The sequence below is a fragment of the Heteronotia binoei genome, chromosome 1, assembly GCF_032191835.1.
Source record: "Heteronotia binoei isolate CCM8104 ecotype False Entrance Well chromosome 1, APGP_CSIRO_Hbin_v1, whole genome shotgun sequence".
Classification (NCBI taxonomy): domain Eukaryota; kingdom Metazoa; phylum Chordata; class Lepidosauria; order Squamata; family Gekkonidae; genus Heteronotia; species Heteronotia binoei.
In genome coordinates this window covers 141675773-141700688 of record NC_083223.1, presented here as the reverse complement: position 1 = coordinate 141700688, position 24916 = coordinate 141675773, and the positions used below count along the sequence as shown (strand labels likewise).

The 24916-nt window shown below is 47.0% G+C and overlaps 1 protein-coding gene across 2 annotated transcripts in view; it reads right to left on the bottom strand.

The window, feature by feature from the left end:
- SLC22A3 (solute carrier family 22 member 3) overlaps window positions 1-24460 on the bottom strand; it is a 65745-nt gene extending 41285 nt beyond the window's left edge. Inside the window, exons 1-3 of one of the 2 annotated variants that reach the window (XM_060241841.1) lie at window positions 23750-24460; window positions 8721-8824; window positions 3489-3643 (exon numbers count right to left, since the gene is read on the bottom strand). In XM_060241841.1, the coding sequence (XP_060097824.1) occupies window positions 3489-3643; window positions 8721-8824; window positions 23750-24166 (676 nt within the window). In that variant the 5' untranslated portion in view covers window positions 24167-24460. The remainder of the gene's footprint in view (window positions 1-3488; window positions 3644-8720; window positions 8825-23749) is intronic. The other variant, XM_060241850.1, reaches the window with a different exon arrangement.
- Between the last annotated feature and the right edge of the window lie 456 nt (window positions 24461-24916).

The window sequence follows — 24916 nt, the reverse complement described above, 5'->3', positions numbered from 1 at the left end:
GGAGGTGGTGGCAGCTACAAGCATAGACAGCTTTAAGAGGGGATTGGATAAAAATATGGAGCAGAGGTCCATCAGTGGCTATTAGCCACAGTATATATATATATGTGTGTGTGTGTGTGTTTGTATGTATAATATATATATATATATATATATATATACACACACACACACACACACACACACACACATATATTGACCACTGTGTGACACAGAGTGTTGGACTGGATGGGGCATTGGCCTGATCCAACATGGCTTCTCTTATGTTCTTAGATCATTCTGTGGTTCATGGTGTGCCTGGTTCATGAACCATGAACTGTCATGAACTTGTAGCCACCCCATGAACCAGTTTGGTTTGTGAGGTGGTAGAATGGCCTCCCGGCATGCTACAGACACCAAACTCGCAGGGGCCTCCAGCTGACTCTTCTCTACCTGTCCTCCAAATTTGTTGTGGATTGGATTTATGGGTTTTGAGTTATAGCCTCCCAAAGAAGGTGCCCACAGGAAAGTATTTTCTGGGGAAATTATCTCCAACAGGCAGTCATTTTGAGAGGCATAGGTTCAGGAGTGTATAGATTGGATCTTGTGTAAACTAGAGACATCAAAGTCACAGGGGACCTCCCAAAGAGGCTCCTCTACATGCCATCCAAGCTGTTGCTTTGAAGTTTGGTAAACATTTAGATTAAGTGGAGAAAGTCTGTCTGGAAACATCCACTCACAAACCAGCATGAACCTCCACAAACAGTCTGAAAGTTTGTGGAAAGCTCATGCTGGTTGACCTGTCACAAACTACACAAACCAGTCAAAATTCATCATGAACTTTTATTCCATTTTCATTTAAATCAGGTGTTATCCTCCCAAGTATCATGGGAAAGGAGGGAAATCTCACTGACATACCAATTTACATCTCCTTGTGCCTCAGTGAGAATTTTAACTGCCTCTAAACGAAGATGTTTTCTCCTTTCTGTCTGAATTCTGGCATGGGGGATCCCTGTGGTGAAAGGTACAATTCCTACAAAATTCATCATAGTCAACTGCAAAACAAAAATATCTTTCGCATTGAAACTAAAGAAAATTAATGAAGAGAACTCAAACAGGTGTATCAGAGACAATAAACAAATTAAAAATGATCCAAGATACAGTGGGACAGAATATCTCTACTGTGAGATAAGGAACCCAAAGTCACATGGAGGGACAATTGCAGCAAATATAATTTGGGCTGCAATCTTGCATTCTATTATGTGCCAACATCACCCAAACTTCAGCGACCTATGGAACTCCATTTTGATTTAAAAGGTTATTTTTTTAAAAAATCCAAGTTTATCTCTCTTCTCAAGTTTGAATCAATCTCATAATTGGAAGGGAGCTTGTGCCACAGAGAGCACTAAACTTCCTTACTGGTTAATCCACTGACACCAAATGAACAGGGTAGGAAGGAGCCTGGAAAAACTTTCAAAGCTTTTCAAAGAAATATAAAACAACCAGTGTCACACAACCTGAAACCCATTTGAAGTGTTATAGAATGGCATCTTTCTCTCTCTACATTGACATCCTTTATATCGGAAAAGTGAAAATCACTTCAGTTTTATACCTGACAAGCTTGCTGGGGCTAAAGTATAGATGACTAGGAAAGGCAATGGCAAAACACCCCATAAAAAGTCTGCCATGAAAACACTGTGATACGACATCACCCCAGAGTCGGAAATGACTGGTGCTTGCACAGAAGACTACCTTTTTAACAATGAAGGCTGCAGTATGACTGTAGGTCTTTGGTACTGGCCAGACAGTTAGTTCTAGGGCTAAGATATTGGACTTTGGTAACTAATCAGCACATTCTCTGCCTACTATTCTGAGGTTACCTGGAAGCTAGGTGGTGACTGTGAGTGGTATTATTGTGTGGTTGGAAGAATTTCAGTTGGTGCTGTTCATTGCAATGTGCAACCACAGAAGCACCCTTCAGTATTCCATTTTGCCAGGTTTGACTCAAGAACTATCTGGGGACTTTGGGGGTGGAGCCAGGAGACTTTGGGGGTGGAGCCAGGATGTGACAAGCATGATTGAACTTCTAAGGGAATTCTGGCAATCATATTTAAAGGGACCACACATATTTAAAGGGACCTTCCCTCCATTTAGAAATAATGAAGGATTGGGGCACCATCTTTTGGGGCTCATAAACTGGACCTCCTGGTTTGAGGAAAGGCACTGGATGCTATGCTGAAATTGAGGTGCCTCTACATCAAAAAACAGGGTGCCCCCAAGCCCCAGATACCACAGATCAATTATCCATTATACCCTATGAGAATCGGTCTCCACAGGGTATAATGGAGTGCCAACAGACATTTCCCTCCTCCCCTTTGTGATAACCCTGAAGCAGGGAGAGGGCCTCCAAACTGGGGGATCCCCTGCCCCCACCTGGGGATTGGCAAACCTATTTTTACATGAGAGGTGGGGGCCTTTTGTATGTTGTTACTCCACACATATTAAAACCTAGTATTACAGCCTTCATGCTTAACAGTATAGCATGCGGATAAACTATAGTGATAGGTCTCACAACAGCTGATATACAGTATGTTATATTAATGAACACTTCCATTATAGTAATAGAATATTTTGTCCTTGAATGAACTAGCACTTAACATGTAAGTTCCCTCTTCCATTTTACACTCTTCTAACTAGGCTTGTGAACCCCCAGGTTCCAGCGGGGGTTCTTCTGCTTTCCCAGGGTGCTTCCCACCCCCAGTCAACTGGCCGGCGGGGGGAAGCCACGCCCCCTGGAGGACCATGTGCTTTGGAGACTTCAGTCTCCAATTGAAAGGCTTCCTCTTGGGATGGTGTGTCTGTGTTACTTTGAAGAAGTTGGCAGCAACTCGTGATTAGAAAGGCCAATCTGTTGCTTCAGTCACCAGAAACGGGGGGGGGGGGGACGTCTACTGAGCACTTCATTATTCCCTATGTGGAGATTGATTCTCATAGGGTATAATGGGAAACTGATCTGGAGGTTTCGGGGGCTCTGGGGGAGCTGTTTTTTGAGGTAGAGGCACCAAATTTTCCATATAGTATCTAGTGCCTTTCCCCAAAGTACCCCCCCCAAGTTTCAAAATGATTGGACCAGGGGGTCCAATTCTATGAGCCCCAAAAGAAGGTGCCCCTATCCTTCATGATTTCCTATGGAAGGAAGACATTTTTAAAGATGTGCTGTCCCTTTAAATGTGATGGCCAGAACTCCCTTGGAGTTCAATTATGCTTGTCACATGCTTGTTCCTGGCTCTGCCCCAATATCTCCTGGCTCCATCTCCAAAGTCTCCTGGCTCCACCCCCAAAGTCCCCAGATATTTCTTGAATTGAACTTGGCAACCCTACTTCTAACCAAGCAGTGTTTATAGTGCAGCCCATGGGCTTCATACTGAACATTCCTGTAATGTAATCCAATTTTACCAGGCCACTTGCGATTCCAGCTTCTGCATATGAAGAGGAAGAACTGACAGGCTTACCAATTACAAAACTTGTCATCCAGGTTCCCTTTCCAAATACACCTTGCAGAAAGCGAAATATCACAAATACTGTAAAGTTTGGTGCGAAGGCCACTACAAGACCACATAGACCTGCTCCAAAGCAGGAGAAGAGATAAGTGGAGATTCTGCCATATCTGTCAAGAAAAGAACAAAAGATTGTTTTTAAAATATGTGAAATTTTCCTGCTACCCTGAAAAGATTTTAAACTGGTTGTCCAGGAACAGGGAGGAGAGTAGATATTTCAGAATTGTTTGCACTGATTCATAGTAATGTGTAACAAGCACTTAGTTTCTGAGATGTGAAGCCTAGGAATCAGGTCTCTCAGAATATTGCACCATCTCCTCCCTAATCCAGGATATGGAGAGGCTGGTAATCATTACTAAGTTTCCATGTAAGTCCCACATGCCTTATGGTTTCAAGTCCCCATGACAATTGCATGTTGAATGCAATGTGTAGTTTGGGCCTGAGGCAACACATGTCCAGAATTCTCTTTCTGTCGCGGTCTCCATTATAAGGGAGGGTTCTTCCTTCCCTTAGAGGGCAAAACAGACAAATGTTGCTAGAGAATTTTTGTACCACTCTTTAATTAAGTACACAGGTTGGGTCTGTGTAATGGTCAAGCATAAGTTGCAGGCTCTCTTTAGTTGCTGCTTTCATGATGATAGATTCAGCAAAACAAAGTTTAAGTCCAGTGGCACCTTTAAGATCAACAACATTTTATGCAAGGTGTGACGGAACCGGCCCGATTCTGCCTTCAGACCCGGTCCCGTCAGCTCCCTATTGAGTCGCCAACTCCTGGAGGGAGCTATTTCTCCTCCTGCCCCTTGGGCGCGCTGCCACCACCTGCTCAGTCCCGGGGTTCAGATTGAGAGGAACAGGACTCCCAATCCCCCTCTCCAGCTGTGAGGCTAGGCCTCCAGGTCCTCTGCCACCCTGCACTTGGGTTTCACAGAGACCTCAGCGCTTCTTTGGGGCACCCCTGGAGGATTGGCACCTTATCCAACTGCATGCCTTCCCCGGGGCCCCCTTCTCAAAAACAGCATGGTCTAAAGCGGTTTGGGGATCTATGTGGTACAGAGTTTGACTGCCAGCATTTTAAACAGAAAAGACATTTATTTAAAAGAGAAAAGGATAGGGAAAGAAAAACAAAACAAAAACAGTTGCATCTACAAAATTAGCACAGCACAGCACACGCACAGCAAACAGCCTGACAAACAAAATGTGTTATAAACGCGTACTGCTGGCCCTGATCTAAACTTGCCCTGTCTTGTGAATTACTTACTTAGTCTGCCTGCCTGGGGGCCTCCCAGGCAGGAGCCTCCATTGCTCACCACATGCTCGCTCGAGCGCTGGCTTCCAACTGCCTTTCTCTTCCTGCTAACACACATGCAAAGAACAAAAGCACTTCCTGCCTCTCTAGGAGATTTTCCCCCTAGCGTTGTTGGTTTGGCTCTGGAAGGGAGGGGGGGAGTGAGGGGAAGGCTACAAAGCCTGCTGAGGGATTTACTGACCCCTGCCAAATGAACCACCACCACTGACTAAAATGGCGTTTCTCCACACTTCCCCCTCCTTAAATTCTGAGCCGGAGGGGTTGCCTCCTACAGAGGTGACCCCGTAGCAGAATCCAATCAAACAAGGAGAAACCCATTAACCAAAATATTACACAAACATTCAGGTATTTCTCCAATAATACCCAAAGTCCAGCACCCTAGGTGCCCATGTCCCTTCTGGACAACAAGTCGCATTGCTGCATTCAGAAGGAATGTCCAGTCTAAGATGTACTCCTCCATCTCCCAGGACCACCTCTGGAGTTTGGTGCTCTCCCTCCGTTGCTGCTGTTGCTGGGGTGAGTGGCCCATCCAAGGAGCAAATTCCTGGCCCCACATATGAGGTTGGAAACTGCCCAGTTCCCACACAGTTGCCTCTTCTTTATCCCTCATTGGTGGAATGTTCCCTCTGTCCACTCTGTCCTCCCAGAAAACTACCTCTGGTGCTGCAAACAATTGCTGTCCCAGCTTCTTTTTGTCTCCTTCCTTCCTACCTATATGCACCACCATGGACCTCGCAGAGAATGGCTGTGGCATATTCACCTGCACCACTTTAACTGCCTTTCCCGTTTTCTCCATAGCCACCACATAAGTAGCATCATCCAAGTCATCCACAATCATATGGGGTCCCTCCCATTCCACTTTCCGTTCACCAGTATGAAGTGGCAGGACATCCATCACCCTAGCCCCTGTCTCAGCTTCTGCGAACTCCACTTTCTGGTCCCTTGCCACCTCACACAGTGGATCCAGCCTAGGGTCACTTTGAACCTCAGACAGGAACATTCCTGGCTCCCCCAGACTTCCTATCATCTGTTCCTTCAAGCCACCCCTAGTCCCACTGTTTCCAGAACACTCAGCCAAAGTTTGATCTGGGTTCTCCGCCCCCTCAGTTGGTTTTTCAGTGTCAGCCAACTGAGCTCCTTCCTGCCTGGAAGGCTCCACAGCATCCTGCTGCCCTTGCGGAAATTGGCACCCCTCTTCCCATTGGGCACACCCTCCTGCAGGGCTTGAGACAGGCTGGTCCTCCCCCTCCCTGGTTGGTGGTGAGGTGGCTTCCCTAAAGTTGCCTTCCTCCCCCCACCTTCCCCTGAGGGTTTGGCTTGGGTTCTCAGTCCCCCCGGTTGGTTTTTCAGCACTACCAAACTGACCCCCTTCCTGCCTGGAAGGTCCCACAGCTTCCCAGGATTCCTGTCTGCCCTGCTTCAAGCTGACCTGTTTTGAAAGCGTCTCGGACGATCCCACTTCCTGATCCACAGCTACTTGGTGAACCGGTTCCAACCTAAGGCCGCTCCGGACCCCCTTCTGGAACCGCTCCCGTCCCCCCAAGCCTTCAGCTATGTGCTCCTCTGAGCCCACATTAGCCTTGCTGCTCTCAGAACCTCCTGTGAAATCTCCACTCTCCACCTCGGTCTCTTCAGCATGCACATCTTTTATGCTAGACAGGTTCCTTTCCTTGCTAGGAACATCGACAGCCTCTTGCTGCACTTGGGGAAGGCTACACCCCTCTTCCCCTTGGGAACACCCTACTCCAGGGCTTGAGACAGGCTGGTCCTCCCCCTCCTGGGTGACTGCCCTCTCTTCGTCCTCAGTAACCTGGGCTATTTCCCCCTCCCTGGTTGGTGGTGAGGTGGCTTCCCTAAAGTTGCCTTCCTCCTCCCACTTTCCTCTGAGGGTTTGGCTGCGGGTTACAGCATTGATAGAGTACTGGCCAACCAACAAATCCCGGCCCAATAACACTGGAACTGTTTGTTCCTTCATTACCCCACATTCAGAATAGGATTTACCTTCTTGTGGAGCCAAACCCCTGAACTGCTTTCGGGAGTGGTCTGGCCCCAGTTTAAACCTTTTAAATACAGTGGCTTTATAGGCCACAAAAGTTATCCCCCCATCTTCCATAGGCATGCTGTGATAGATGGCTGAGAGTTCTCCAGTCAGGTTGCTACAGAGGTAAGACATATAGTCCTCCTCTGCAATCCCCCACTGTTTGGCTGCCCTCTCAAAGTTGGAGAGGTATATGGAGGGGTCTTCTCCCTCTTGGTACACTGCAAAGTCCTTGGGGGTGACTTGGATCTCTTTGCTTAGTTCAGCTTCCAGACGTAGCACCTCAAGTCCATGGCGACGTTGCTCTTCCTGCTCCCGTCTGCGGATCTCAGCTCGTCTCACCTCCCTCTCAGCTTGTCGTTCCTCTCTCTCTCGTTCCTCCCGTCTGCGGTCTCGGTCCGCCTCGATACGCATTCTCTCCAGTTCCATCTGTAGCCGCAAGGTTGCTTCTGACTGGGTGGGGGACACTTTTGCAAGTGCCCCTGCATGCTGATGATACTCCAACAGGAGGTCTTTCATATCTACTACAGTCATGTTGTCACACTCCAGCTTGTGCTTTGCACACTCTTCCTGGAGCTGTGGCTTTGTCATCTTCAGGATTTCCCGCATCTTAGCATGCTCCATCCTAACTAGCTAAACTTTCCCTACTCCAGTTGACCCGAAAATAAAACAAAACCTCTGTTGCTTCCTCTGGGTGCTTGCACGCATCAAAAACCAAAAATGCCTGGCCAATCAAGTTCTCTGTTTGTTCTCATCCCACCGCTGCCACCAAGTGTGACGGAACCGGCCCGATTCTGCCTTCAGACCCGGTCCCGTCAGCTCCCTATTGAGTCGCCAACTCCTGGAGGGAGCTATTTCTCCTCCTGCCCCTTGGGCGCGCTGCCACCACCTGCTCAGTCCCGGGGTTCAGATTGAGAGGAACAGGACTCCCAATCCCCCTCTCCAGCTGTGAGGCTAGGCCTCCAGAATGAAGCACCACCACTGACTAAAATGGCGTTTCTCCACACAAGGTATAAGATTTCATGTGCATGCACACTTCATCAGATACATTGAAACAGGTTTTTAAAAGCCTTATATATAGGTAGAGAGAGGGTTGGGGGGGAGGGTTATAAGGTTGCCAGGCCTTACCTAGAAGCCAGTGGGGGATCTTCCTTGTGTGCACTTTGTGAAAGTGGCACGATGATGCCACCCAGAAGTGACATTATCATGCTGGGCATGTCATGTGTGGGGGAAAACACTCTAGCACTTGAGGGAAAACTCTATGCTTATAACAGAGTTGTTTCCAAATGCTAAATATCATCACACCGGCACGTCATGGTGTGCTACTGCTCTTTGGGGGCAGGGCTCCTCCCACCAGACAGTTCCATGACAGCAGATTGGAGGCACCAAGATTGGGGTAAACCCCACCCCCAGTGGGAAGCTGGGAACCCTAGGGGCTTAGTTGCCAGGAAGGGCTAGTTAGAGTCAAGATGCATAAGTAACTGGGCAATAAGTAAAGCTGAGATTAGAATAAAGCAGTTGTTAAGACCTGTGGATGGCAGCAAATTAGCATACAAATATAATGTGAAATATTATATTATACAAATATAATATAATTAGCATACAAATATAATGTGAGAACTAGTCAAGAGACAGATGGAACAATGTCAGGGTCTCTGAGATTGTTTCAGATTGGAAAAATAGCACAAGATAAAGGCTTAACCTCACACTTCATGCCATGGTCCCAATCCAAAATATCAGTTTATCTGATTTTTAGAAAATAAAAATGCAGAATTGCCAGCGTCACATTTGTTAAAGCTCTTAGCTGCAGTTAAGAAGAATGAGATCCATAGGCAAACTTTACCTGTCTGCAGTATAGCCTAGGGTGAATGCTCCTATTAGGAATCCCAAGTTGAGAACAGACTGTGACAAATCTACCAGCCAATCATTGGCACAAACAAGGTTAAACTGTGGAAAGAAACAAAAGGTACAATAAGATTTAAAGATGAGACAGACTTTTTACTCAATAATGTAGTCCAATCTTTTTTTAAAGGGCTATAGAGACCTAGCAATTTGATGCAATGTTTTGTGAATGATTTTTGTCCTCAGGCACATACTATTTAAAGTATGCTGGTAGTCATGCTTGGTTCATGTGCTTAGAGGTATGATCTGTTTTGTTTTTTACATGCTGCCAGAGATACAAGTATTAGTAAGAGCTCTATTGTATTTCGGAAAAGCTAAACTATTTGACCTGCCATCACACTGATTTGGTAATAAACAAAACAAATTCCTGTTTTGCTTCCTCAAGTCCTTCAGTTTATATTTAAAAAACCCATTCCCAAATGTAGGCATCAGAATAGTCACAAATAAAAACATCCACCTCAGTATTAAAAATAAATAAAACAATTTGCTTTCATAGCTTCTTTTTATCACAGAACCTTTTCTTTGGTGGGCAAAAACAGAATTCTGATTTCCAGCCAATGCTTGCGCATTGAACCTGAAATAGCCCTGCTATCTATATAGCCCCATCACAACTAAGTATACTCTTATCATCAGGGGTGTTGAACTCATTTGTTATGAGGGCACGATCTGACATAAATGAGACCTTGTCAGGCCAGGCTCTGTGGATCATAAAATGTAATGCTAGGTAATGGAGACATGAATTTATAAAGGACACAGAATAAACAAAGTTTTTTAAAAAGGATAAAATAAAACATGTTTAAAAGATTAGCACTCTTGCAATATTGTCTCTGATAACTGACACCTCTTGCTTGGAATTATTGCATCAAAATCTGGAGACAATGTCTGTGCTGTAGCAATCTTGAGTATGCTGTTCAGGTGTTCTTCAGGTATGTATCTGTAAGTTGCAAACCTACATTTGACTTATTGACATTCATTACAGAAATCTCATGGTCAATGCTTTGAGCCTAAGACCAGAGGAAAACATGAAATGGATGGGCATTGTGAGCTTTTGTACATAAGTTGCTTCTTGTGCTGGTCAAGAACATGTGAAGGCACTATGCCACAGACTGAGGGCTATGTGTTTGTCTACAAAACTATAGTCTTCTCCAGAGAAAGAACTACAACTCCTTTGTGGCAGTGCAAGAATAGAGAGACAGCAATGTATAGTGGTCATCAGTATTAGCCTACTTATATGGGAAGATTAGCTTAAAATTCCCAGTCTACAAAGGAAATGTGCTGGGTTAACATGTCTGGACACACACTCTCCACCTAATCCACCTCACTGGATTGTTATTCCTCATCTAAATAGTGCACATTTCTTTCTTACTGAGAAAGGCTGGATCATGAAGGCATGAATGCACAGGAAAGGGAGAAGCAAAACCCAGTTGCATAATGAGCCGACAAGACACATGCACACACTTTCTCACTGGCCTGATAGGAGCCCTGCAGGGGCCTGATCTGGCCCCCTGGCCACACGTTTGACACCCCTGAGACTCCAGATACTCCTCAAATATTAAACTAATATCTATGTACTAATAGCAAAGCTGAAGCGAGTCCTGGAGAAATTGTTAGGGTACTTAGCACAACTGTAGCTACATGAATAAGGTAACAGATTAAAACACTGGTAACATAGATTTGCAGAATAACTATTATCTAGGAGAACTGGCTTTGATTCCCCACTCCTCCACTTGCAGCTGCCAGAATGGCCTTGGGTCAGTCATAGCTCTTGCAGGAGTTGTCCTTGAAAGGACAGCTGTTGTAGGAGCTCTCTCAGGCCCAACTACCTCACAGGGTGTCTGTTGTGTGTGTGGGGGGCGGGGGAGGGGAGGTAAAGGAAATTGTGACTGCTCTGAGACTCCAAGACTCAGAGTATAGGGCAGGATATAAATCCAATATCTTCATCTTCTTCTGCCATGTTACTGAGAATGAAATAATTAAGAATTGAATCTTGGTTACTAGCCATGGAAGGAATATTAATCTCAGGCAGTCCCTTCCAAACAGCAGTTGCCAGAACATAAAATTGTGCATTTACACTCATAAAAGCATCTGCACAAGCACTTACATCAGAGGAGGTACATAAGTATGCCTGTGTTGATACATTCCTTCATCCTGATATACTTGGAAGAGAATATGCTTACCGAATGTATATTGTGAAGGAGTGTCAGCTCCTCTCTTTTCTTCAGATTTGCCAACTTGGACTCTGTATGCCAACACTGTAATTGGAGAACTAATTACTACCTCATTTGTATCTTTCCTTTTCCATTGGGCTTTTAATGATGGTTCTTAGTTAATGTCTTTTAAGATGATGGTATTTATGTTAATGGATGAAAGTTCTGCTATTTTAAATTCATTGTTGGTATTGGTAGTTTTAATTGGATTTTTTTTTAAAAAAATTGTAAATCACTATAATTTTTTTAAAATAAAAGCTGTTTGGAAACCTATAAACTGAGGAATTACAAGGAATTGACAGAAGAAGGACAATGTGGGACTTGCACACTCTCCTCCAAAATAACTTGGCCTGCGATATTCTGTAAACTCTCAGGGTGCTGAGCAGGCTAATTTCTCCTCCCACTCTTACATCCATTACTGGGTCTCACCTGATCTTCCTGGAGCATTCAGTCTTCATCTGGCCACTTTGGTTTTCTCACCTTTTCTCTGATTCACAAAGTCATGTAGAAACCCCTATCTTGGCTGTGAATGGCCTGGTGTTGGTGGTTTCATGATCATAATGGGCATCAGCCTCTTCATTATTAGAAGTGATAAAAATTACATAAAATATATTGGCATGGCCTTTCTTACATGTTCTTAGATATGATAAACATATGCACATGTAAAGTGGTAACCTTTAAAGCAGCTGTGCTACATTCTACATTTGCCATTTAAAATAATGTTTCAAGATGATTATATCAAAATTTTTTGTTGATACCTAAATAACCTAAATCTGCACTATCTGTTCCTCTTGGAATCCAGTTGCCATGCCCCAAAGAACATATGAATTTAGTAGTCTTTTAAAAGCTTTTGTAGGCAGAGGGGCATAATGTAGCCTTCTAGTAGAGCTGACTGTCAAGACTCTGACTAAGAGCTACCTATTGACTAATTAGCAAGTAAACAGCAGTATATAATAACTAGGTAAATGTATTTTCTCCAACTTTTACCTGTTTGTCACACCTGCATTATTCAGACCTGATTTAATGTTCAGGAGATTCCATGGTATAGCCATTCACATAATTATACAACCTCAAGAAGAACACAAGTAATGATTGATTCTGAGACTGAAGAGTCATGAAAAGTCAATCTTAACTGACATGCATATGATCACAGCTCTTTTACTTCTCTAAAAAATTGTGTGTTTACATCTTAGACCACCATCTAGACTTACAGAATGACTACTCTGAGGAATGGATATAATGTAGTGGACTAAGGTCTCCCCCCTCCCACTCACTCTCCAGGTGGATGACCAGCAAGAATTGTTGCCATAGTCTCAGTTTCTTCCACATTTATCTCTTGCCCACCCAGTCGAAATAAGACACAGACACAAAGTATTGGGTTTAAACCGGGCCGCTTTTATTGAACTCAATTAACTTATGAACTCGGCAGGGATAAAGCCTAACCAGACAAGCCCCTGGGGTCACCCACGGACCCCGCCTTGTCCAAAGGGCTAGCAACCCTGCCCCCAGCACAAACCCGCCGTATTCGGGTTGTAACTGAGCGGCCAGGCCTCCAGCCTTTCTCCACCTGGGCTAGCATCGATCCCCCATGGAAAGATCCGCCCCAGGTGAGGCTCCCCGTGATCTGCATTCCCCGCACTGAGCCGTTTAGCCCATCTGCGGTTCATACAGACCACACGCACCAAAGGTGCTAGGCCATAGGTGCTCCCCTGAAACACTGTGGCCAACCCATCCCCGGCCAGCGACCAACTACAATCCACCCAACAACCTAACACTATAAGGCAGTACAAGGTAGGCGAAAAACAACCCCACATGAGCCAATTATGCGGAGCTGAAAAAATTCCTACCTGGCCCCCAACAAGGCGACCGGTTGAAACCTGTACTGTCAAGGGAGGGTGGGTGGGCAGAGAGCCAAGAAGACAGCCGCACTGAGTGGGGCGGGGCCAGGGCTTATATAGCCCTGGCGCCACGCCCCGCTCAAGCCCCGGATGGGCTGTTGCTGTCATCGCCTGTCCTCATTCTTCCGGGCGGGCAAATGCGGCCCCCAGCCTGAACGCCGGCGTTGCCGGCTTGGCTGGGAAAGGCCGAGCCTTGCCCACCCAGTCGAAATAAGACACAGACACAAAGTATTGGGTTTAAACCGGGCCGCTTTTATTGAACTCAATTAACTTATGAACTCGGCAGGGATAAAGCCTAACCAGACAAGCCCCTGGGGTCACCCACGGACCCCGCCTTGTCCAAAGGGCGAGCAACCCTGCCCCCAGCACAAACCCGCCATATTCGGGTTGTAACTGAGCGGCCAGGCCTCCAGCCTTTCTCCACCTGGGCTAGCATCGATCCCCCATGGAAAGATCCGCCCCAGGTGAGGCTCCCCGTGATCTGCATTCCCCGCACTGAGCCGTTTAGCCCATCTGCGGTTCATACAGACCACACGCACCAAAGGTGCTAGGCCATAGGTGCTCCCCTGAAACACTGTGGCCAACCCATCCCCGGCCACCGCCAATGCCAAGCCTCTGCTTAGGCATTAGCGCCCCAACGGGCGGCCCAGAGCCGACCGCACACCCTGCCGAATCTCGTCCAAAAAGGCCCGGTTACCCAACTCTGACAGATGGACCCCATCCGACCGATACAGGTCAGCATCATCGACCCGTATGGCCGGATGAGGAAGGAAAATTCCCAAGCCCTCATCCATGGCTTTTTGTATTGCCCTATTCGCCTTGCGCCTAGCGCGCTCAATCCCACCAGGAGAAAGGGCATACCTCCACACCCTGCGTGGCAGCATTGCTGACCACACCAAGGTCACCCCAGGCCATCTCCGTTTAATTTCACGGAGATCTGCCAACGCCTGCTGCGAGAGCGCCTTCCCTCGCAGCAACCCCAGGTCGTTACCACCTAAGTGAACAACCAGTATGTGTGGAGGCGGACCAGCCCTTTCCCTGAACAATAAGGGCATAATACCGGGCCACCGAAGGCCTCGCCTACCAAGCCAATCCACGACCGCCCATGCACTGAGGCCCAACTGGGTGCCAACTGACGACCGCCGAGCCTGATGGGCGGCCCAGAACACCATGCTGTGGCCGCAGATGAGAATACGCCGCCTCTCACCACGAGCCACAGCACCTGTAAGACAAAAAAGAGTCAGGCCGGTGAACTTAACAAACAACAACAACCGCGCTTGACCCCCAGCCCCCTAAGGCCCCAATGGGCGGACGTACGTCTTAAAGGCCGCCGACCGCCAGTGCCCAATGCGCTGTATAGAGGCTGGTGTGTAACCCATTGCGGCCGCAGTGGAGGCAGCTCCAATGCGGAACGAATGGGTACCGAATTTGACTCCTTTCAAGCCGATGGCAGCCAGAGCCCGACTCGTCACCGCCCAGAACTGGTACTTGGTGAGGGGTGAGGCGTCCTCATGCCTAAAGAAGGGTCCCTCCCCAGAGCCCCTAAGCTGAGCATACTGTCTAACGGCCAAAACCGGGCACCACTCATGGACCGCACACTGTCCAAGAGTGATGACGGACCCTTTACTCCCTTGATCGGTCTTGGACCTCCTTATCATCAGAACTACCTGTCCCTGACCAAGTTTCACGTCTCCCAACTGGAGAGCCCGCATTGACACGTCCGTCTTGGACTGCATCACCAGTTCACTAATCCTTAGAGCACCGAAAAAAGCCACCAACGAAGCCGCATGAAACAAAGCGGCCTCGAAGGGGGAAGAACAAATGGCCGGCCAGCTGCCAAACAACCCCTTCAAAACAGATGGGGAAATGGGCTGCCGGTCATCAGCGCGCGGGCCGCGCTCCCTGGCCCACCCCTCCAGCATCTTCCTGATCCTAAAATCAGCAGTGCTGTCCACAAACCCCTGGGCTTTGCTAATAAAGGCCAACGCCGCCAGTTGGCCTCTAATAGTCTTTAACCCCAGACCCCTCTGCTTCTGATACACGCTGAATTGCATAATATGGGCCGTGGGACGCGGCCAGCAATCCTTCAACGCGGCAGCCCTCCTGAATTCCCGAAACTGAGAGGCCGCCCTATCATAAGCCCTTCTCGTGCTAGGCGCTAAAGCCAACTGAATGGCCCTACCGGCTTCATCTTCCCAAGCCGCCATAGGTCCAAGGGCATCAGCTCCGGCCGCAAGTCCGCTTCTGGGGCGAGCTGCCGAAAACGCTCCATCTGTTGGCGAGATAGAGCGTCCGCCACCTCGTTGCAGACCCCAGGTACATGCCTGGCCGTGAACAAAATGTTCAACCGTAGGCAACGCAGCGTAAAACATCTAACCAGGTTCATGACCAGCAGAGACTTTGAAGTTAAGGAGTTGATAACATGTACTACTGCCATGTTATCGCACCAAAAAATTACAGAATGGTTGGCAAGCTGCTCCCCCCAGAGCCAAACCGCAACTAGGATAGGGAAAAATTCCAGAAATGTCAAATCCCTATTGAGCCCACTATCCAACCACTCTGTAGGCCATTGCTCTGCACACCAATGCCCCCTGAAGTACACACCAAACCCGGTAGATCCGGAGGCATCGGAGGAGATCTGAAGTTCGGCTTCGATCTTCAACTCCTCCCTCCAAAAAGAGACCCCATTGAAAGCCTCCAAAAACAACTCCCATACTTCTAGGTCCGCCCGCATTCCAGCAGTGATGCGGGCACGATGATGTGGGGAACGCAACTGGCGCATAGCGTCACAGAGACGCCGCAAGAAAGCCCTACCTGGTGCCACCACTTTGCACGCAAAGTTAAGGTGACCCACCAACTGTTGCAACTCCAGCAACGTAACCTTGCGCCGGCCTTTCAATGTAGACAACCGGGCTCTGAGATCCCGTACCTTAGCTTCTGGCAGCCGAGACGACTGTTCGTGGGTGTCCAGCTCAATACCCAAAAAAGGGAGTACTGAACTGGGTCCCTCAGTCTTCTCCTGCGCCAACGGGACCCCGATTTCCGCGGCCAAGTCTTGGAAGGCCCTCAACAACTTAGCGCATTGGCCAGTGCCTGAAGGACCAACCAGAAGGTAGTCATCCAGGTAATGTGCCGTGTCATTGCACCCCGTCCTATCCCGCAGCACCCACTCCATAAAGGAGCTAAAGCGCTCAAATGCTGCACAGGATACCGAGCAACCCATGGGAAGGGCACGGTCCATGTAGAATTTGCCCTCAAAGCAAAACCCCAGGAGCTCGAAATCCTGTGGGTGCACCGGCAAGAGGCGAAATGCTGACTTGATGTCACATTTTGCCATCTCTGCCCCAATGCCGCAACCCCGCACTACCTTGACCGCCTGGTCAAATGAAGTGTAGCGCACCGAACAAAGTTCATCAGGGATGGCGTCATTAACCGATGCACCCTTAGGATAAGACAGGTGATGAATGAGACGAAACTCCCCTGGAGCCTTCTTAGGCACAACACCCAATGGGGATACCCTCAACGTAGGAACCGGAGGCGCATCAAAGGGCCCGAGGACCCTGCCCTCCTGGCACTCCTTGGCAATCTTGGCTCGAACGATGTGTTCGAGACCCACCACTGATTTAAGGTTAGGAGACAAACAAGGGGCCCTAGGCCCCTGGTACGGAATCCTAAACCCAACAGAAAACCCTTCCCACAGATACTGCCCGTCGGCCTTACGCGGGTAATTCCTCAGTAATTTATTGAGGACCCTCAGCCGAATGGGGCTGGGCCCCTTTTCCAGGAGGCTGCTGACCGCTGCCCCCGCCCCCGGGGCGTTTTCCCCATGGCTTAGGCTTAGATCTGCTGCATGCGGATTGGGCATGAGGCCCGCTGCACAGCGGGCACTCGTGCTTGAACTTACATTGCTTCCTGGGGCACACCCCCTTGGAAGCAAACTCCCAACATAGCAGCCGGGATTGAACCGGCTGGCCCGCCGACTGGCGGGCACCTGTCGTGAGCTGCTGCTGATGTTTTTGAACCAGATGCCCGCTGTCCGACCTATCCCCAGGATTGGGCTTCGCTGGGGACATCAGCTGCAGCCAAAGCTGCTGGCTGACCTGGTCCCACGGCAACCCCGGGTGAACAGCTGCCCTCATTCGGAAAGCTTCGTCGTATTGCAGCCATGCTGCACCGACGAAGTCCGAATATGCTCGATAAATAATATCGATGTATTGAAAGAGGGCAGCCGCCCGGGCAGGCTGTGCCCTGGCAATAAACCCAGCGTATATCAAAAAGCCTGGCAGCCAATTTGCCCAGGTCCTATCGACCTTCCGGCGCTTCAGCTTCTCCTTGTCCTTCTCATCAAGCTCGTCTTTGTTTTTCTTCTCGAGCTCTCTATAGAGAAGGCTGAAAACATCCACATACTCCCCGCGTAAAATCTTTTCCCGGGTAGCTGCTGTTAAGTGGTCCCCCAATGGCAACGAGGTGTCGCCATATGGAAACGCGTGGATTGGGATATTAGTATAAGGGTTAGGTGGATAAAACCACCCCCCTGCCAGGCCGCTGGGACCCATTCCAAACATCTGTGCAGCTTGCAGTCCCCCCCAGGGCAGCACCCCTTGGGGGGGAGTTGTAGCAGGAACTGCTGGAGTTGTCACTACAGGAGTAGGTGCCACAGCCGGTAAAACAGCAGCCTGCACCCCGGCACTACCTTCACCTGATCCAGATGCGACAGGGCTCTGTGTGGCCCAAGGCCAGGGTAGCCCCGTCCCCCATTGAATAGCGGGTACCGCAGGCAGCCCTGTGCCCCAATTTCCGCTCCCTAAACTTGGGGGGTGAACTGGGTTCCGGATGGGTCCCCAAGGCCACCCTGGCATTAGCTGACCCAAGGACTTACCCCCAGCATCACCAGAAGCTCCGCCTACATCGGGAGTCTGCAGAGGACCGCCTCCAGTTCCGCCTCCACTTGGCTGTCCGCCGGATGGTCCCTCGCCAGGGTCCTCCTCGTCCTCCGGCTCCATCTGTGGTGCAGGCGCTGACACTCCGCCCTGTAATGCAGACAGTCGTGCCAGCATCTCCGCCTCAAATGTAAGGCGCGTCGACCGCCCAGAAGCACGGCGACGCCCCTGCCAAATAGGAGCCCCAACAGCCATCCTCTGCTGTTCTAAAGCCTCAACCTGCCGAAGCAGGGCCAAACGGACCTGTTCCCCCTGACCGTTCTCGCCACCTGGCCGCACACGAGGTGGCCTTGCAGGCTGTTTGCCCTTGCCTTTGTCCTGACCCTTCTTAGGAGCCATAGTGACAATTCAACCCTAATGAGGACGTCAGTTAAAAGACTGCTTTCCCGGACTTCCCCCACTTAGATATACAGACCCAGAAAACCCCCTGAAACCTCAGGGGGCGGATGGCTCACTGGGCAAGGGCTTATTCCAGGGCCTGCTGCTAATGCCAATAGCTCTTAAAATGGCCGCTGTGACAGGCCTAGAAAATGGCTGCCGCTGCTACAAGCGGCCCCGTCAAAGCAGCCTAGAATCCCTCCACTCGATGTACAAAGAAGGGGGGGGGAGGGGTGAGAGGGGGTGGCGTGGGAGGCACCCGGCTGTAAAATATGCCCCGCACGCGCCTGTACTCTGCCAACGCACGCGCCTCCTTTTTTTTTTTTATATATATATATCACCCAATAGTTCAAAAGATGGCCGCCGCACGCGCTTAACAGCAGAGCGGGACGACCGTTGCTTCAAAATGGCCGCCGCATTCACCTCGTGCTATGCACGGTGTATTTAGGGCCCGATTAGGAGGGGCCGCCTAGCATTGACCACTGCAAGGTTCGCCGACCTCCCGAGACAGCCCAACACAAACAGCCCCCCCACAGGCCTTAGGAATTCCGCCCAGCCTGTAGCTCGCCCTTCCAGCCCCCAGCTCCAACCACAAACCGCGCTCCAAACCGCCACCGGCCGCTCGCGCTCCCGGCCGCCACCGCCGCTCGCGCTCCAGACCGCCACCGGCCGCTCGCGCTGCCTCCAAGCTCGCGCTGCCGATCCGGCCCTCCGCCGCTTCTACCGACGATCGCCCGGCCTGGAGGACGCTGCACACGAGGCTCTCCAAACAGAGAGCCAAGAAGACAGCCGCACTGAGTGGGGCGGGGCCAGGGCTTATATAGCCCTGGCGCCACGCCCCGCTCAAGCCCCGGATGGGCTGTTGCTGTCATCGCCTGTCCTCATTCTTCCGGGCGGGCAAATGCGGCCCCCAGCCTGAACGCCGGCGTTGCCGGCTTGGCTGGGAAGGGCCGAGCCTTTTGCAGAGCTTGTATCAGTGCTTAGGAGACTGGGTTTCGCTCCATCCAGGGCCTTCAGCTGCTGATATCCTCACTAAAGTATGGTATATAATATTATAGTAAAGTAAATATATAGTTATATATTGACTAAGTTCTCTTTCTTGTGAACAAAACAAGTTAGGATGCATAGATTCTGATCTATCCTATTTTCTTAAGGAAAAATTGCTGCCATATTTTTTTAATTATTAACCAAATGTTACTGAAGAGAAACAAAGTAGGATTCAATCAAAGATATCACTTTTCATTGTTCTCTAAATGGCACACGTGTGCACACACACATACACACCCCTGCCAGTTACATTCCAGTAAAAGTACTATTACTCTGTTTATCTAAATAATTCATTGATATGAGTTCCTGGAAGGAAAAATCTCAACATCTAGAAGAAGATAATGCAAATATACTTATTTATAGTTTAAATCTAAAAATACCTGTCCTTCGTCCAAACAGAACCAAGGTGGTTCTAGGCAGTAACTGGATAGTATTGAAAGTGGACTCACTTCCCACACAGAGTAAATCTGTGCAGAGTAATAATCCCGCCCCCATACAAAGGTTAAAAAGATTTCAGGCATGAGCTTTTGATTACATTCCTTAATGCAGATTTCCAAACAAACAAAATCTGTAAGAGATAATTAGCACAATGTTAAGGGTTAATAAGAGTAATTATAATTTGACATATAATTTGGTTGGATCCAAAGTTGCACAAACAGAAGGGGATATTCTTGTCTTCCCCCTCTCTCAGCAACTGGCTTTATCCTCCCCGCCACCCCCCCAGCAGACTGCTGACATTTATTATATCGCCTGAACAAAATGCCATGTAGCACCAGGGAGAACAGGAAGATGAAACAGCCCTCTTGGTGTAGAAAAGGAGATTTTGCTTGTCTTTGCAGTCTCTCATGAAATGTGACATATTGTTCAGGAGGGTTTTCTGACTTTAAGGGCCAAATCAGGTGTTACAGCAGCCACAGGTCCTACCTGTGGCCACCAATGGCATTCTGGCCATTTAAAAGCGCTGCAAGGGGCTCACGGTGCAGCATCACCAGACAATGTCCCCCCTGCCCACCCAGCCAAGCCTTTGAGATCTATTTCAGTGCTTTAAAAAAATAAGACCATTAGGGGAATAAGACCATTGGTTCCTGCTGTGCCATGGGCCCCTTGCAGCATTTTCAAATTCTTTCCTAAAATTCTTCTCTAAAATGGTGTCAAGGGCCACAGGTGGGTTCTGTGGCTGCCACAATGTCTAATTTGGGCCTGCAGTTCAGAAAACCCTCCTGAACAATATGTCACAACAGTTTTAAATGGTCAAATTCTTCTCTTAAATGCCATTGGTGGCCATAGATCCAACCCATAACATCTAGACTGGCTCTCAGCAGTAGCTTTTGGGTGAGGAGACAGGGGACCACTGGGAAAGACAGGAAAGGAAACTTGGATCCAGCGCTTGCATTGGGACTTAACACTCTCACTACATTCTGTCTTCATCATCTAAAGAAGCCCAAATCTACTGAGAGGGAGAACAAACAAGAGCATATAGTGGAAATTCATTTTGGCTCTTTACAATATAAAACCATATCCATTTTATAGGACTTCGAATATAACTGTTTCCAAGGGGAAAAAATCTCAGGAATTATAATATGTTGAGATTGCTGAGAATTTTAATTTAAAGATCTCTTAACTATAACTCTTCACAGAGCTACCATTCCCAGGGCTTCCTGGGGGAACAGAATGACACAGACTTTAATGGACTTAATTCTAATAAATAGATCAATCTAATAAGTCATTGCATCAACAATGTTTTGAATAAATTGGATGGTATAAATTTACAACCTGTAAATTACCCCAGAGTATCATAAACACTGATGTGCCAGCATAACTACATGGGGAATTTAGCAAAAATATTCTAGCTGTGTGGCATCTTAAATGCATCATGCCCTCCAGAGAGCCAGCTATTTGACTGCATCATCTATGGACAACCATCATTTGTAAACAGGTACTACAAGAAGACACTGCTGAGGCTACAACTGACCAAGCTAACCTTGTGTTCAAATTACAGATCTGAATCATATAATCTGCATTCTTGATTACCTCCTGTGATATTTACTTTCTGCTAGCTATTCATCAATGAATGCTCAGATTTTGAAAATTATTTCAATGGCTAAAACTGGATTTAGGAATGTGGGGCATGACTATTCACCCAAGTATATAGTTGTACCCTAATCCTGTACCAGTCCCAATTCAGAAGGAGAATCTATTGCCATAGACATGGCCTGTGTCTACTGGGACTCAACTTAATATGTGACTTCAGGACTTGAGCCCCCTCCTCACCTTCAATTTTCCAAGCTACTACCAGCTCCCAACCACTGGGCACCCAGATTTGCCCATGGTTTGCTGGCACAAGTATTGAAAAACAGTGAATTTGGAGTATATTGTAACCATTTGCAATCTCAGGATCATCAAAATTAGTCTGATGCTCATGCAACCAGGGCTGACACTAGACTGTCTGGCACCCTAGGCAAGGCTAACTTCTGGTGCCCCCCCCACCCGATAATGTCACTGAGTCACATGGGGGCACCCAATTTGGCACTCCTAGAAGGCCAGCGCCCTAGGCAATTGCCTAGTTTGCCTAGTGGCAGGGCCGACCCTGCATGCAGCACACTGACAGTGTGATAGCTGGTATTTTAGTAGCATCAGTGCTGCAGTGATTTTAAGACCAACTAAAAGACACATACAGTAAGCTAGCTTTTGAGAACTACAGAGCTCTTCCTCAGGCAGAATATTAAACAAATATTTTGGTGTGGTTTGAAAAAGGATATTTCTGATGTAGGACTTAGTAAAGGTCTGTCTTCAATATGGAAATCTTTGGGTGCAGGAGTCTAAATTAGCACTATGTAATGCTTCACAGGGTGGCTTCTATTGACTCTACACCTAGCCTATAACCTAAAATTAATCTCTAGCTTTGCTGACAAACAAATAAACAAACACAAGCCTTTATTGGCATATATCAATTGTAAATAAGGCAAAAAAAGAGATACAGAAATAACAAAATAAACCAATCATATACAGCTATACATTGGACAATCGATCCTTGATTACTAGACTCAAGAATAAAGCAACCTTTTCAGTTATTTCAGATGACAAATCATTCAGAAATTCAAATCATTCAGCCGCCCTGAGCCACCTTGGTGGGAAGGGCAGGATATAAATAAACAAATAAATAAATGAATAAATAAATAAATAAATAAGAAGACGGCATACCTTTGCAGCATCTGAGCTTTGCTAACATACCAACAATCAGGGCTTTTTTTGCAGCAGGAACTCCTTTGTCACCAATGACATAGCCAATCCTCCAAGAACTTACAAGGCTCTTAAAACAGGGCCTACTGTAAGCTCCAGGAGGATTGGCTACATCATGGGTGTGCGGTCTAATATGCAAAGGAGATCCTGCTACAAAACAAAGCCCTCCTGACAACCATGTTTTTCTTGATTTATAGTTACTGCCTCACAAAGGATTTGTGTGTTCCAGATCTGAATAACTACTGGCTTTTATATTTTCATTCCTCCTTTATTGTAGTATGCTTTAGAACAGCCATAAATCTTATGCATTTGTTACAGATTTAATATACTAAGAGCCTCCTAAGAGATACAGAAATAACAAAATAAACCAGTCATATATAGCTATACATTGGACAATAGATCCTTGATTACCAGACTCAAGAATAAAGCAACCTTTTCAGTTATTTCAGATGACAAATCATTCAGAAGATGGCATACCTTTGCAGCATCTACATATTGTAGAAGATGCCTATACCAGTAGCACACCCGTTACATCCTTTCTCTCTTCTCCCACTTTTTAAATATTTGTTTATACGGAAGAGTTCAGTGAAACTCAAAAGCTAGTTCACTATTTTGTGTCTTATTCTGATAGACATTAGGCTACTTCTAACTGTCTGAAATTTATCCAAATGCACCATCACAGTTACTGACATTTTTGATCTTTTATTATGTTTGTTCTGTTATTCTCATTTTGGAAACTGACTTTGTGAGTACATGGTTATATTTTTCTATTTTTGTTATGGCAGTAATGAAAATTGACCTAAAGTGAATTTTGAATTGTCAAATGAGAAATTATATCAAACTCATCTAGATAAGTAACACAAAGGTGCTTTCACTGAGATAATCTCAGCGAGATGGAACATACAGCCAGTCCTTCTATGAAACTATGTTGTTTTAGTTTTCAGTTGGAGTCTTTTGTTCACATTTCTGTAAATCAAATATCTACAAAGCCTTGTCTCTCTTTATACTCCCCTGTTGTAAAGCTTCAGTATATATGGGAACAGTTTTGGCATTACCTCACATATCAAGCACATGAAGTGTGGGCAGCGCCTTTTAGGAATATCTATAAAGATCAGTTTCTAATGTGAGGAAAACAGGATATAGAAGCAGTTTATCAAAGATGTCAGCTCTCCAGAAATTGCATTCTAGCCATCTGCTCCTATGTATTCTACAGTCCTGTATGAATACTAAACATTTGCTGAATTATTTGAATTTTCTTACCTCACTGGCAATAGTTGAATGAGGCTGTTCATATAGCCAGCCATTCTGGCATGTAGTAAGAGGCACACTGCCCAAACTGTTATTGGTAAGATGAGCCAGTGGATTGGCACAGTTAACAGAGGTAGTATTCCATTCTATGTCGTACCTCTGGCATTGATGTCCATAAGTACTGTTCACCAGGTTTCCAGCAAGATGGGTAAAATTGTGCTCCTCTTCAAGCGTCCATCCACAGTGGTCACTAATTTCAGCAGCATAGGGGAGCTTGCATGTAAAGTTCTCTGGCTTTGGCCCAAGAAATACAATTCCAACAAATAAAAATGAAAATGTTATTCCAGTCTGGGAAAGGAGAAGAAAGGCCCTCTTTTGAAAACTTCCAAATTCCCCAGCCTCTTTTAAAACGGCATCAAAAGACGGCATTGTAGAGAGTATTTTTTTGAAGTCAGTTGAATCCAAGAGATGGCAGCGTTACAGCTCTCAAACTCTGTAACCACTGCTTGTACTTCCTATAAATCTCGCATGCGTTTTCCTCTCTCTCTCTCTCTCTCTCTCTCTCTCACACACACACACACACACACACACACACTCCTCCTCTCCTTTGCCCACACACATGTAATCAAGTAACATAAGCAATGCTGGGACAGAGCAAAGTTACTCCCACAGAATGTTATACTGTGGATTGGCACAAAGTTTACACACAGAAATTTAGGATCTCAGTAAAATGTTGGCAAACATACAGCCCAAAAGAAGGGGCGTATATTTCCTATCTGTTCAGAATGAGTGATTATGTAATCAAAACAGTTAACTCTTCAGGGACAGGTGATCAAAACATAGCAGTATATACAGCAGGATTACAGATATTTCCTCTAAAAATCAGTCTTATTGACTCCTATTTTGTTCTACTACTTCAGACCAACACAGCTGCCTACTTGGATCTAGTCCTAAATTAAGACGTTACAAGCACAGAATTTCACTTTTTCTGAATGGGACAAGCTGAGAGCTCAGAATGTTTGGGTGCAGGTCAATTGGGGAGTGGCTTTCAGAGGAGAAAAGCATCTGAGAGAGAAGGCTGGAAAAGCAGTATTTGTTTTCTTTGCAAAGATACTGTTGCTTTTCCTATCAGAAATACCACTGTGAATCACAAGAATCTGTAACACTTTTGTATTTTTA